Below are 13,808 nucleotides of genomic sequence, written 5' to 3' on the forward strand. Positions count from 1 at the left end.
GGTCCAAACCCCAAAGGGCTCAGCACCCCCAATCCATGGGTAGACCCCAACGAGCTCAGCACCCCCTATCCATGGACAGACCCAAAAGAGATCAGCACTCTCTATCCAAAATCCAGACCCTAAAGGGCCCTGCACCCATCCATAGTCCAGACCCTAAAGAGATCAGCACCCCCTATCCAAAGTCCAGATCCCAAAGGGCTCAGCATCCATTCATAGTCCAGACCCTAAAGAGCTCAGTCCCCATTCATGGCCCTGGCCCCAAAGAACTCAGTTCCCATCCACAGTCCAGACCTCAAAGCCCCCCCAAAGGGCTCAGCATCCATCCATGGTCAGACCCCAAAGGGCTCAGCATCCACCCATAGTCCAGACCCTAAGGAGCTCAGTCCCCATTCATGGCCCTGGCCCCAAAGGGCTCAGCCCCCTTTCCCTAGTCCTGCCACTGGGCTCCTGTGGGAGCAGCACTGATGGGGAGGGTGTCCTCATTGTGCCCAGCAGCTGGGCTGCAATTATCAGCAGGGAAGTGCTGGGAATGCTAATTAACTACTGCATAATGAGAGCAGAACAGGATCACTATCAGGGCCATGGGCTTCAGCTGCTGCATCACCGTGGCGTGCCACCAAATCACTGACCCCAGACCTGCACCCTGCTTTCCCTCCAGCCCACAGCTCCCCCAACCCAAGGCTCCTCACCCCCGTTCTCCAGCAGCTTTCCCCTGTAGATCTTGTCCTCCACCACATCAGTCCAGTACAGGGAGCTCTGGTTGAGGTGGAAGTCCAGGGCGATGGTGTTGCGCAGCCCAGGCACCAGCACGCTGTAGTCCCCTCGGTGCAGGTCAATGCGCCGGATCTCGTGGCGGTTGGAGAAGATGATGAACGGCTTAAAAGGGTCTGGGGGAAGCAGGGCAGGGTCAGCATCAAGGCAGGGGACAATGCACTCAGCCCCTGTCAGCACAAATCCCACCATCACCCAGCCCTATCCATCAGCACAACTCCCAGCTCCATGAGAGGACAAACTCCCCCCGAGGCAGCTGGGGGGCTGCTACCAGTCCCTGTTGCCCCCCAAAACACACCCAGGGTTTTGGAAACCTCGCAGAGGATGCCAAGGTCTGGAACAATCCCTGCCAGGTTATTCCTGCAGCTCTCCCTGCCCCAGCACAGCCAAGGGAAATACGGGGCTGGGGGCTGCAGGATGGGCTCAGCTTTGGCTCACGCCTGCTCCCCTTGGGGCCTAGGCTCTGCCCTTCAGCACATGCTGAGAACTTGCCCAGGCTGCGGCAGCTCTCTCCATCGGGCTCCAGCATCCAGCCCTCGTAGCAGGAGCACTTGACATTGTACTTGTCCTGCTCGCACTTCTGGCTGCACTTGAGGTGCTTGGCACAGTAGCTCTGGATCTGGCAGGTCTTGTTGTCAGCACCCAGCTCCATGCCCAGGGGACAGGAGCACACGATGCCCTCGCCAGGGGCCACTGTGCAGTTGTGGCTGCAGCCTCCGTTGTTGAGGGAACACTGGTCTGTAGGGACAGGACACGGTTGTCACTCCCGGTGCCACTCCCAGGTCACCCTGTGTCCCCGCGCCCGGCCCCGCGCTCACCGCAGAGCTCGCCCTCGTCGGAGCCGTCGCCACAGTCGTCGGAGCCGTCGCAGAGCTTCTCGGGGGGCAGGCAGATGGAGGTGTTGTTGGCACAGGTGTGAGAGGGGGGTTTGCACACCAGGGACTCGCAGTTCTCCTCGTCAGAGTTGTCCTCGCAGTCGCTGTCCCCGTCACAGACCCAGGCCTTGCTGATGCACCGGGCTGAGGGGAGGGCGTGGGAAGGGGGCAGAGCAGAACCAGTTATTGCAGGCATTCCAGATGTTATTCCACACATGGGGGGCATGGGGGGTGTTTGAGTAGCTCAGGGCTCCCCAGAAGTTGGATGGGACAGGTCGGGGAGGGCCTGGGGGCCCAGAAGGTCAGCCCCAGAACTGGTGCCCCCAGCCCACCAAGGTGTGTCCCATTCCTCAGAGAAGAGCAGAAGGGATCTGAGGATGACACCATCCATCAGGATCACGGTTCACAGTCGGCTGCTTGTGTTTCCCCACTATCCCAGCACTGAGGACAGCCCAGCACCCCCAGCTGGGACCCCCTGGCCCCTGCTCTCACCTGAATCCTTGCAGCCAAATTTGACGTTGGGGTCGCAGACGTGGGTGACCCCCTCACAGTTCTTCTCGTCGCTGGAGTCCATGCAGTCGGTGTCACCGTCACAGCGCCAGCGCATGGGGATGCACAGCCCGTCCAGCCTGCACTGGAACTCGTCCGTGTGGCAGCCCCCAGGTGGGCGTGTGGCTGTGGGGAGGGCACTGCTCACTGCCTGCACCCCATGGAGCTGGGGCTCCAGGACTGGGCAAGGACCAGGCATTCAGCAGGGAAACTGATGGATGCACCCAGAGGCACGGGATGGGGATCTGGGGCTCCAGGACTGGGCAAGGACCAGGCACTCAGCCAGCAGGGAAACAGCTGGATGCACCCAGAGGCACAGGATGGGGATCTGGGGCTCCAGAACTGGGCAAGGACCAGGCACTCAGACAGCAGGGAAACAGCTGGATGCACCCAGAGGCACAGGATGGGGATCTGGGGCTCCAGAACTGGGCAAGGACCAGGCACTCAGACAGCAGGGAAACAGCTGGATGCACCCAGAGGCACAGGATGGGGATCTGGGGCTCCAGAACTGGGCAAGGACCAGGCACTCAGACAGCAGGGAAACAGCTGGATGCACCCACAGGCACGGGATGGGGATCTGGGGCTCCAGGACTGGGTGGGGACCGGGCACTCAGACAGCAGGGAAACAGCTGGATGCACCAGAGGCACAGGATGGGGATCTGGGGCTCCAGGACTGGGTGGGGACCGGGCACTCAGACAGCAGGAAAACAGCTGGATGCACCCAGAACCATGGGAGGGGGATTTGGGCACTGAGTGTGGCCAGAGAAAGCTGCAGAATTCCCAGCCTAGAAGCAGGAGGTGGATCTGGGCACTGAGTATGGCCACAGAAAGCTGCAGAATTCCCTTCATTTTGGGCAATGGCCATGGCTGGGGGTCCCTCCCATGTGCTGGGGCTCACCCTGGTTGGTGCAGTTGGCGTGGGTCTCGTCACTGTAGTCACCACAGTCGTTGTCCCCGTCGCAGGTCCAGTGCACGGGGATGCAGCGCCCGCTGTTGCATTTGAACTGGTTGCTGGAGCAGGAGTGGCTGCAGCCGGCCTCGTCGCTGTTGTCCCCGCAGTCGTTGTCTGCAGAGGGAAGGGGGGCGGGCAGGGGGTCAGCAGGAGCCCAGCCAGGAGGGGGCTGGCAGGAGGGAGGACAGCAGAGACCCCTCGGAACGGGGACAGGACAGACCACGCCACAGACAGGACGTGGGGTGACAGCAGCCCCTCAGCACTGGTGGTTGGACCCCCACCATGGGCTGGAGACCCCCGGCCCTCCCACCCCACAGCACCAGCAGCACACAGAGAAAATGAAACACAGAAACTGCATAGATCAGCCATGAACCTGGGGGGGCCCTGGGCTCCACTCTGGGGGATGGGCGCTCCTTTTGGGGTGCACCCATGGGGAGGGGGCCTGGGACAGCCAATTTGGGGGGTCAGATTGCCTGGAGGAAACCCCCATGCCTGCTGTGGGCAGGGGGAGGTTTGGTCTGAGGGTACCTGGACACTGGCAATGCAGCCCCTCTGCCTGTCTGGCACGGGGGGCCTGGCCTGGGGACCACCACAGGGCTCCAGTGTGGGTGCCCCACCTGAGACTGGCCGAGGGGATTTGCTTCCTGGTGCCTCAGGATGGGCACAAGGATGATGGCACTGATGGGGACAATGGCACTGTGGGGACAGTAGTACTGATGGGGAAGATGGCACTGATGGGGACAGTGGCACTGATGGGGATGATGGCACTGATGGTGATGATGGCACTGATGGGGAAGATGGCACTGATGGGGACAGTGGCACTGATGGGAATGATGGCACTGATGGGGACAGTGGCATTGATAAGGACAACAGCACTGATGGAGATATTGGCACTGATGGGGATGATGGCACTGATGGGGATGATGGCACTGATGGGGACAATGGCACTGATGAGGACTGGCACTGATGGGGACGATGGCACTGTGGGGACAGTGGCACTGATGGGGAAGATGGCACTGATGGGGATGATGGCACTGATGGGGACAGTGGCATTGATGGGGAAGATGGCACTGATGGGGATGATGGCACTGATGGGGACGATGGCACTGTGGGGACAGTGGCACTGATGGAGACGATGGCACTGATGGGGACAATGGCACTGATGGGGACAATGGCACTGTGGGGACAGTGGCACTGCCATCTGCCATGTGGCCTCTCCAGCAGCTCAGCTCCTGCACCTGCCACCCTCAACCTCTCCAGTGTCCCACCAAGAGGAGCTGCCCAAGTGGCTCTGCCCGGTGAGCTGGGAGCAACAGTGGCTCCCTGGCACCTGGCATGGCATGTCACCTCCCTGGCACCTGGCATGTCCCTCCTGCTGCTGGGGAGCATGGGGGACATTGCTGGAGAGCTGGGGGACATCAGCAGAGGCACAGGGGGCATTGCTGGAGAGGAGGGGGGCACCACCAGAGGCACCAGGGGCACCACCAGAGGCACCAGGGGCATCGCCAGAGGCACAGGGGGCATTGCTGGAGAGGAGGGGGGCACCACCAGAGGCACAGGGGGCATTGCCAGAGGCACAGGGGGCATTGCCAGTGTCCAGCAGCAGCCCCCAGGGCTCACAGCCCCCTGGAGGGGGCGGGTCTGGGGGCTCAGGGGGGCCAGGTGGGGTCTGGTGCATGTTGATCTATGCACTAACCGGTAGGCTTTGGACAGTTCTTTTCGTCAGAGCCATCCCCACAATCTTTTTCTGAAACACAGAACCACCAGACAGGAGCGTGGGCACGGTGACAAACACAACACAGCACAAGTGACAAACACAGCGGGTGGCACAGAGACACCGGGACGTGGACACACGGACACGGACACACAGAGGCACCAGGCAGCCTGGGAGGCGAGACCAGAAGCAGCAGAGGGGAGGAGTGGGGGGCAGCCAGGGTGGGGATACCCTGATGGTGCTGCAGCTCCTGCCCCGGGCACCTGGTGAGGCTCAGGGCAGCATGAGGGGCTCCAGGCCATGGCCTGGCTGCCACAGTGGGGGATCCCAGGAGAAGGGACCATCCCGTGGCAGGACCAGCTCCAAAGGAGCTCAGGAAGGGTCCAGGGAGAGTCTGCACCCACAGCTCTGCTCAGCCAGGCACCAGTGTCTCGCCTGCTCTGAAGATGTTCATTATTCCCAACAAGGCAGAGCAGCTCAAAGATTGATGTAAACTTGTGGGAAAGGAAAAGCAAACTTGGAGCAAACCCTCTGTCCCAGGCCTGGCCCTGCTAAGATCCAAGGGCAGATGGGAGCTGGCTGGGAGAGCTCTCCTGCCTTCCCTGAGGCTGCAGGACCTGGCTCGGCCCCACCAGCAGCTCTGGCCATGCCACACTTTGTTCCAGCACCAGGGCAGGGTTTTGGAAACCTTGCAGAGGATGCCAAGGTCTGGAACAATCCCTGCCAGGTTATTCCTGCAGCTCTCCCTGCCCCAGCACAGCCAAGGGAAATATCAGGCTGGGGGCTGCAGGATGGGCTCAGCTTTGGCTCACGCCTGCTCCCCTTGGGGCCTGGGCTCTGCCCTTCAGCACATGCTGAGAACTGGCCCAGATTGCCAAAATGGGGTCCCTGCCAGGCTGCACCCCTGCCTCAGGTCTCGCCATCCCCTCGGGAGCAGCCCGGGGCCGGGTCCTCACCGTTGTCACAGCGCCAGTTGATGTTGATGCAGCGCCCGTTGTTGCAGGTGAACTGTGTCAGGGGGAAGCAGGTCGGGTAGGCTGCAGGGGAGGGAGAGGCACCATCAGCACACCTCAACACACCTCAGGGGACACCTCATGTGCACCCCAACCCTCCCAACCCCGGGGAGCACCCCCAGTGCTCCCAGTCCCAGCTCACCACACGAGGCAGACTCGTCGGAGCGGTCCCCGCAGTCATCATCCAGATCACACGTCCAGGAGATGGGGATGCAGCGGCCACTGGCACAGGAGAACTGGTTGGGGGAGCAGGTCCGGGCTGGCCAGGAGGGACAGATGGAGTGTTAATGGTCCATTTTACCTTGTTTTGCCAGGGGAAGGTGGGGAACAACCCCCTGGGCTCCTGCGAGGCCCAGGTGCAAAGCCAAGGTGTGGGCACGTGTGAGACTGCAAAACCTCAGGCTGTGGCTCAGCACAAGCTCTCCTGAGACTCCCTGAGGGTGAGGCAGGGTTCTCACCTGAGCAGGTGGAGTTGGACTCGTCCTCGTTGTTGCCACAGTCGTTGTCCCCGTCGCAGAGCCAGCGGTTGGGGATGCAGCGGTTGTTCTTGCACTTGAAGCGGTCTGAAGGGCAGGTGTGCTGGTCTGTGGGGGGAAACCACACTCAGGACCTGCCCCTCGTCCCACCCTGTCCCTCCAACAAAGACAAAAACCGGGACAGAAAAGGGCTGGAGCCTCAAACTCGGCATCAGAATCTCAACCAACATTTTCCTCCTACACCTCCTCCTCTCCTCGAGTTGGGGAGGAAACAGAGGGGTCCTGGCTACCCAACCCTGCCCCAACCACTGCCTCCACATCTGGAGGAGCCCAAATGCCACGGCCCAGGAGGGGTCACGCACGGCAGAGCTCGGGGGCTTCGTCGCTGTTGTCCAGGCAGTCGTTGTCCCCGTCGCATTTCCAGCGCTCCTGGATGCAGCGGTTGTTCTTGCAGGCGAACTCCCCGGGCTGGCACTGCGGCGGGGGGATGTAGGACGGGTTGGCTGCCAAGGGGAAAGCACAGGCAGGATTTTAACCAGGTGATCAAGTGCAGCTTCCCATGGGGAGAGCCCCCACAGGGGTCCCAGCCTACCCTGGCAGGTGACAGTGTCCAAGCCCAGGATCTGGTCCTCGGCACAGGCGCACTGACGGCCCCGGGGGGTGGCCAGGCACAGGCTGCTGCAGCCCCCGTTGTTCACACGGCATTTGTTGGAGCCCACTGCGGAGGCAAAGGGGTGAGGAGATGACACCTCAGCGCCCAGGGACCCCTGCAGACCCACTGGGGTGCTGGAAGCCACCAGCCCCGTCACAGCTGGAAGCCAGCTGGAAACCTCAGGTGAGGCCACGGGGACGCCTCAGGGGACACAGAGCCTGATGGAATTAGGCTGGGAAAAAGAGGGAAGGCTGGAAGGGCAGGGAATGAGCAACAGGAAAGAAAAACAAGGAGCACAGGGATGGCTAAAAGGCAACAAAAAGAGGTGGGGGGAAGCTCCGACTTGACCCCCAGCCCTTGGGGGTAGTCACAGCTGGAAGCCAGCTGGAAACCTCAGGTGAGGCCACGGGGACGCCTCAGGGGACACAGAGCCTGATGGAATTAGGCTGGGAAAAAGAGGGAAGGCTGGAAGGGCAGGGAATGAGCAACAAGAAAGAAAAACAAGGAGCATGGGGACGGCTAAAAGGCAAAAAAAAGAGGTGGGGGGCTGCTGAGGAAGCTGAGCCTCGCCCCCCAGCCCCTGGTGGGCTCGCACCTTGCTGCTGCTGCGCGTCGTACATGCGGATCTCGAAGATGGGCGGGCGCTCGTTGCGCAGCAGGCTGACGGCCTTGGAGGCCTGGTCCAGGCGGTAGATGCTGCCGCTGCGGTACTCGGTCCAGAAGAGAAAATTGCTGTAGTGGCACAGCCCGAAGGCGTGGTTCAGCTCCGGGCCCTCGTACACGATCTGTGGGTGGGGGAAGGAGGAGAGGGTCTGTTAGCTGGGATGGCACTGAGGGACAGGGACGGGGACAGGGACAGGGACAGGGACAGGGACAGGGATAGGGACAGGGAGATGGGACAGGGACAGGGATATGGACAGGGAGAGGGACAGGGAGATGGGACAGGGACAGGGATATGGACAGGGACAGGGTGATGGGACAGGGACAGGGATATGGACAGGGACAGGGTGATGGGACAGGGACAGGGATAGGGACAGGGACAGGGTCATGGGAGGGGAGAGCAGAGAGGTTCCCTCAGCTGGGATGGGCACTGAGGGACAGGGACAGGGACAGGGACAGGGACAGGGACAGGGTGAGGGGAAGGGAGAGCAGAGAAAGTCTGTTAGCTGGAATGGGCACTGACAGACAGGGACAGGGACAGGGTGATGAGAGGGGAGAGCAGAGAGGTTCCCTCAGCTGGGGTGGGTTCTCAGGGACAGGGACAGGGACAGGAACAGGGACAGGGTGATGGGACAGGGATAGGGATAGGGATAGGGATAGGGATAGGGATAGGGATAGGGATAGGGTGATGGGCGGGGAGAGCAGAGAGGGTCTGTTAGCTGGGATGGTGGGATGGGCACTCAGGGACAGGGACAGGGTGAGGGTGATGGGAGGGGAGAGCAGAGAGGTTCCCTCAGCTGGGGTGGGCACTCAGGGACAGGGACAGGGACAGGGTGATGGGAGGGGAGAGCAGAGAGGTTCCCTCAGCTGGGGTGGGCACTCAGGGACAGGGACAGGGACAGGATGATGGGAGGGGAGAGCAGAGAGGTTCCCTCAGCTGGGGTGGGCACTCAGGGACAGGGACAGGGACAGGATGATGGGAGGGGAGAGCAGAGAGGGTCTGTTAGCTGTGATGGTGGGATGTGCACCCAGGGACAGGGACAGGGACAGGGTGATGGGAGGGGAGAGCAGAGAGGTCCCAGCTCAGCTGCCCCAGTGCTGGGGGTGATCAGTGCCCCAGACCCCACTCGCCTTCCTCTCGGTGCCATTGAGATAAACCATCTCGATGCGGTCGTAGAAGGCATCCACCCAGTAGAGGATCTTGGCTGGGATGTCCAGGCTCAGCCCGTTGGGCCACAGGACAGTCTTGGAGGTGATGAAGATATTTCGGTTGGAACCATCCATCCAAGCCCTCTCGATCTTGCCCCTCTTGCTGTCCTTGGGATCCTCCTCCCAGTCTGTCCAGTACATCCACCTGCCACGGACATTAAGCTGAGCCCTGGCCTGGCCACCACAGCTTGTGACAAGACCCAACCACGTCCCTGTGGCCCCACCACACAGCCCTGCCCACCCAGGCACCCTCACCCATTCAGGGGGTCCACCACGATGGCACGGGGGTGCGTCATCTTCCCCTCGATCAGAGTCTTCCTCGTCTGGGCAGCCTTCTCCAGCCGTGCCACACTGATGGTCTTCTTGGGGCCATCATCTGTCCAGTACAGGTTGTTCCCCATCCAGTCCACAGCAATCCCCTCCACATTGTGGATGCCTTTTGGGGAAAAGCAGAGTGGATTTGTCACCAGGAAGTGAAAAGTGGAAGCAACAGCCCCAAAAGTGCCCGATCCTGACCCAAACTGAGGGGGCTGATGGACACCCAGCCCCACGGGAAAGTCTGCTAGAGCTGCTGCTCTTTGAACACAGAAAACTTCATGAAATGATAAATATATTGAAAGTTTGGGCAGTCCACAGCGATCCCCTCCACATTGTGGATGCCTTTGGGGTAAAAGCAGAGTGGATTTGTCACCAGGAAGTGAAAAGTGGAAATAACAGCCCCAAAAGTGCCCGATCCTGACCCAAACTGAGGGGGATGATGGACACCCAGCTCCACGGGAAAGTCTGCTAGAGCTTCTGCTCTTTGAACAGAGAAAACTTCATGGAAAGTCTGCTAGAGCTGCTCTTAGAACTGAGAAAATTTTATGAAATGCTAAATATACTGAAAATTTGGACAGTCCACAGCGGTCCCCTCCACATTGTGGATGCCTCTTGGAAGAAATTGGAGTGGGTTTATCACCAGCCAGGAGGTGAAAAGTGGAAGCAACAACCCCAAAGGTGCCCAATCCTGACCCAAACTGAGGGTCAGGCAGCCCCACAGGAAAGTCTGCTAGAGCTGCTGCTCTTTGAACAGAGAAAATTTTATGAAATGCTAAATATACTGAAAATTTGGACCACAGACATGTCAAGTGGGATCACCCTGAGCTAACAGACGTCTGAATATTGTGGGCATTAAGCTCCTTGTCTCTCAGAGAGGTGTACTTGTGCTATCCTTCCTGCAAGGCCAGGCCCCTTGGCCACCCACCATCCTTCAGGATGGTCTCCCGATCAGTGCCATCGATCTTCTGGCGCCCTATGAGGTAACTGGTGGTGTCAGCAAAGTAGATGAAGCCAGTCTCAGCATGGAAGTCCAGGGCCCGGGGGTTCATCAGGTTCTCGATGGGGATCATGTGCTCATCTGGCACCTTGGCACCCATGTCCATGCCACGGATGATGCCAGGACGCCCCTTCCCGTACACCAGGAACAGCTCGTGCTCGGGCTCTGTGGAGAGACAGGGACAGCCGTGGCCACCAGCAGCGCCACGGGGGTGGCACGTCCCACTGGGGCTGCTGTGGGGTCACAGCAGAGAACGCAGAGCCCGTGGCTGCAGCCCCTCACCCCAAAGATTCCCCCAGGAAAGCCAGCACTCACTTTTGCAGGATTTCCCGTCGCTGCCCAGGCTGAACCCGGAGCGGCAGCGGCAGGTCCGGCTCTTGTGGCTGTTCCCGAGCAGGCAGATGTCTGAGCAGCCTCCTGGCTTCCCAAACTGATCTGGCTCGCAGGCGTGGCTCCTCACTGCAACACAGAGAGGGGCTGCAGCTGCTGGGGACACTGGGGGGACAGGGACACGGACACAGCAGGGACCAGGAGCACAGGGCTGCAACCACAGGGACATGGGGATGCTCCCCTGGGCTGTAGGGGAACTCATTCCTCCCGGGAGCTCCCAGCCAGGCAGGGAAGTGCTGAGCACAGCACAGAGGTGGGAAAGGACTTTCCCATGGGAAGGATGCATGGGGAGAAGCCAGCATGTCCCAGCACACCACCACAGCCATGTGGCCACACTGCTCCATCCTGCTGCACCAGTGGGACAAGCTCTGGGAGTGGGGACAGCCAGCACCACCCGGAGAGCCCCTTAATCACACTCCTTCCCTGCTCAGAAATCTCCTGATTAATTTTATATTCTGGAAAATGCCGAGCAGGCTGCAGGCACTAAGAGGATTTATAAGGAGTAAATTGATTAACTGCAGGAAGGTGCTGGGGGTGGAGCAGGCAGGCAGGGATGGATGCAGGGAGGGGGTGGTGCAGCACTGGAGCCTTTCAGCTCCTTGGAAGTCCCTCAGTGCTCGGGAGCACCAGAGTGAACGTGCTGGTAGTGGGGACAGAGAGTAAGAGGGACCATCAATATTTTAAGATGCCACATTTGCTCCCACATCTCTGTACTCTCCATGATCCATCAACCACGTGGAGCAGCTCTCACAGGAAGAGACACGGTGCTAGGAAAGGGGGCACCTCAGGATGTTCAGCAGTCCCCAGGACCCTGGGGAGCAGGAATCCCAGAATCCCTGAGGTCAGAAAAGACCTCCAAGATCACCGAGTACAACCAGTGACCAATCCCCACCTCATCAACCCAAGCAGAGCACTGAGTGCCACATCCACTCAACCCTTGCACACCCCCAGAGACAGGGACTCCCAATGGAAAAATTCCTCCAGAAACCCCACCCAAGCTCCTGGCAGAGGAACCAGGGAGCTGTTACTCCAAAGGGAGGGTCCCACCTGTGGGCTGGCGCCGCTGGTGGTAGATGTGCAGTGCTCCACCCTTGTCCACCCGTGTCACCACCTGGTACTCGGTGCTGTTGAAGCGGTTGACGCGGATGACGCTGGTTTTCTGCTGGGCGTTGGCGTTGTCCGAGTTGGTGGCATACAGGTAGTTCTCAAAGACAGTCAGCCCGTACAGGTGCTCGATCTGGAAGGTACCAGGTGAGGCCATAAGGGATTGAGGAGTTGTGAGAGCCACAAGGGATTTAGGAGTTGGTGGCGTACAGGTAGTGAGAGCCACCAATGATTCAGGAGTTGTGAGAAACACAAGTGATTTAGAATTGTGAGAGCCACAAGGGATTCAGGAGCTGTGAGAGCCACAAGGGATTCAGGAGCTGTGAGAGCCACAAGGGATTCAGGAGCTGTGAGAGCCACAAGGGATTCCAGAGTTGTGAGAGCCACAAGGGATTGAGGAGCTGTGAGAGCCACAAGGGATTTAGGAGTTGGTGGTGTACAGGCAGTTCTCAAAGACAGTCAGCCTGTACAGGTGTTCAATATGGAAGGCACCAGGTGAGGCCACAAGGGATTTAGGAGCTGTGAGGGCCACAAGGGATTCAGGAATTGTGGGACCCGGGCTCCAGGACATGCAAAATCCCCAGTCCCACCTGATGGTTCTCATCCATCACTGGCCATCAGTGATGGCCATCCCACCTGATGGCTCTTGTCCATCACTGGCCATCAGTGGTGGCCATCCCACCTGATGGTTCTTGTCCATCACTGGCCATCAGTGGTGGCCATCCCACCTGATGGTTCTTGTCCATCACTGACCATCAGCGATGACCATCTCACCTGATGGCTCTCATCCATCACTGACCATCAGCGATGGCCATCCCACCTGATGGTTCTTGTCTATCGCTGGCCATCAGTGATGGCCATCCCATCCCATAACTCCTGTCCATCACTGACCATCAGTGATGGCCATCCCATCCCATAACTCCTGTCCATCACTGGCCATCAGCGATGGCCATCCCACCTGATGGCTCTTGTCCATCACTGACCATCAGTGATGGCCATCTCACCTGATGGCTCTTGTCCATCACTGACCATCAGTGATGGCCATCCCACCTGATGGCTCTCATCCATCACTGACCATCAGTGATGGCCATCCCACCTGATGGCTCTCGTCCATCACTGACCATCAGTGATGGCCATCCCACCTGATGGCTCTTGTCCATCACTGGCCATCAGTGTGGTCTTGCCCACCAGGATCATCCTTGGCAGGACCACGCTCAGCGCTCAGCACGTTCTTTGCTGGACCACCAAAGTCACAACTGCAGACCAGCAGCACCCAGGACACCGAGCATGGATCCCTCTCCCCCAAAGCCACTCACCAGGATGCCCTGGATGATGGTGTGCCTGTTCTTGCCCTCATAGTCCACCACCTCGATGTAGTCCAGGTAGGCATCAGCCCAGTAGACCAGGCGGTTCACCAGGTCCAGGGTGATGCCGTGGGGGAAGACAATCTTGCTGTCCACCAGCTTGGTGCGGTTCTGCCCGTCCATGTCGCAGCGCTCCACCTTGGGGATCTGCCCGTAGTCGGTGAAGAACACCTTGCTGTGAGAGAAGAGCAGGGCAGGGAGCTCAGGGCCAGGGAGGACATGGATGTGTGGATGCCTCTGGGGGTCTCTGCTGCTCAGAGTGACCTTGAGACACGTTAGAAAGTCTCTTTTCTTAGCCCAGCAGCTGGAGAAGGAGTCAGAACTCTCCTGTTCTTGTTCCCAAGATTGTTTATTGTTTCTTATCTATAAAATTCTTTCTCTGACCCGCCGAGGTCTGTCTGGCAGGTGGGGTTGAGGCACACTGGTGTTATTTTTTATACCAAAAACTACCTGTACTTTATTTACAATAGCTTCCCAATCCCTATCACCTACGTTAGACAGCCTTCTCTACTCTAAACCAACCCAAAAGTGCCACCATCACAGCAGAAGATGGAGGCCAAGAAGAAGGAGAAAGACTGGACACACTTAGATTCTTCCATCTTGCCTCCTGAACCTCCATTCTAAAAACCCCAAAAATCGATTTTTCACCCTGTGACAAATGAACTATAATTCTACTTAAACTTTCTTGACTTGTAATTCTTCATATAAAGCTTGGTAATTTTTTCCAAGGGCTAAATCAAAGGCACAGGGGTCTTGGGCTCAGT

General features: G+C 59.1%; 1 protein-coding gene across 1 annotated transcript in view; it reads right to left on the reverse strand.

The window, feature by feature from the left end:
• LRP1 (LDL receptor related protein 1) overlaps window positions 1-13,808 on the reverse strand; it is a 91,734-nt gene that overhangs the window by 32,377 nt on the left and 45,549 nt on the right. Inside the window, exons 8-24 of the mRNA XM_059871723.1 lie at window positions 12,997-13,219; window positions 11,624-11,813; window positions 10,502-10,645; window positions 10,115-10,351; window positions 9,127-9,307; window positions 8,794-9,016; window positions 7,598-7,787; window positions 6,943-7,068; window positions 6,713-6,853; window positions 6,333-6,458; window positions 6,017-6,133; window positions 5,818-5,898; window positions 3,094-3,261; window positions 2,139-2,321; window positions 1,590-1,790; window positions 1,264-1,509; window positions 690-887 (exon numbers count right to left, since the gene is read on the reverse strand). Of these exons, the coding sequence (XP_059727706.1) occupies window positions 690-887; window positions 1,264-1,509; window positions 1,590-1,790; window positions 2,139-2,321; window positions 3,094-3,261; window positions 5,818-5,898; window positions 6,017-6,133; window positions 6,333-6,458; window positions 6,713-6,853; window positions 6,943-7,068; window positions 7,598-7,787; window positions 8,794-9,016; window positions 9,127-9,307; window positions 10,115-10,351; window positions 10,502-10,645; window positions 11,624-11,813; window positions 12,997-13,219 (2,975 nt within the window). The remainder of the gene's footprint in view (window positions 1-689; window positions 888-1,263; window positions 1,510-1,589; window positions 1,791-2,138; window positions 2,322-3,093; window positions 3,262-5,817; window positions 5,899-6,016; window positions 6,134-6,332; window positions 6,459-6,712; window positions 6,854-6,942; window positions 7,069-7,597; window positions 7,788-8,793; window positions 9,017-9,126; window positions 9,308-10,114; window positions 10,352-10,501; window positions 10,646-11,623; window positions 11,814-12,996; window positions 13,220-13,808) is intronic.

Source organism: Haemorhous mexicanus, chromosome 33 (genome assembly GCF_027477595.1).
Source record: "Haemorhous mexicanus isolate bHaeMex1 chromosome 33, bHaeMex1.pri, whole genome shotgun sequence".
Lineage (NCBI taxonomy): Eukaryota > Metazoa > Chordata > Aves > Passeriformes > Fringillidae > Haemorhous > Haemorhous mexicanus.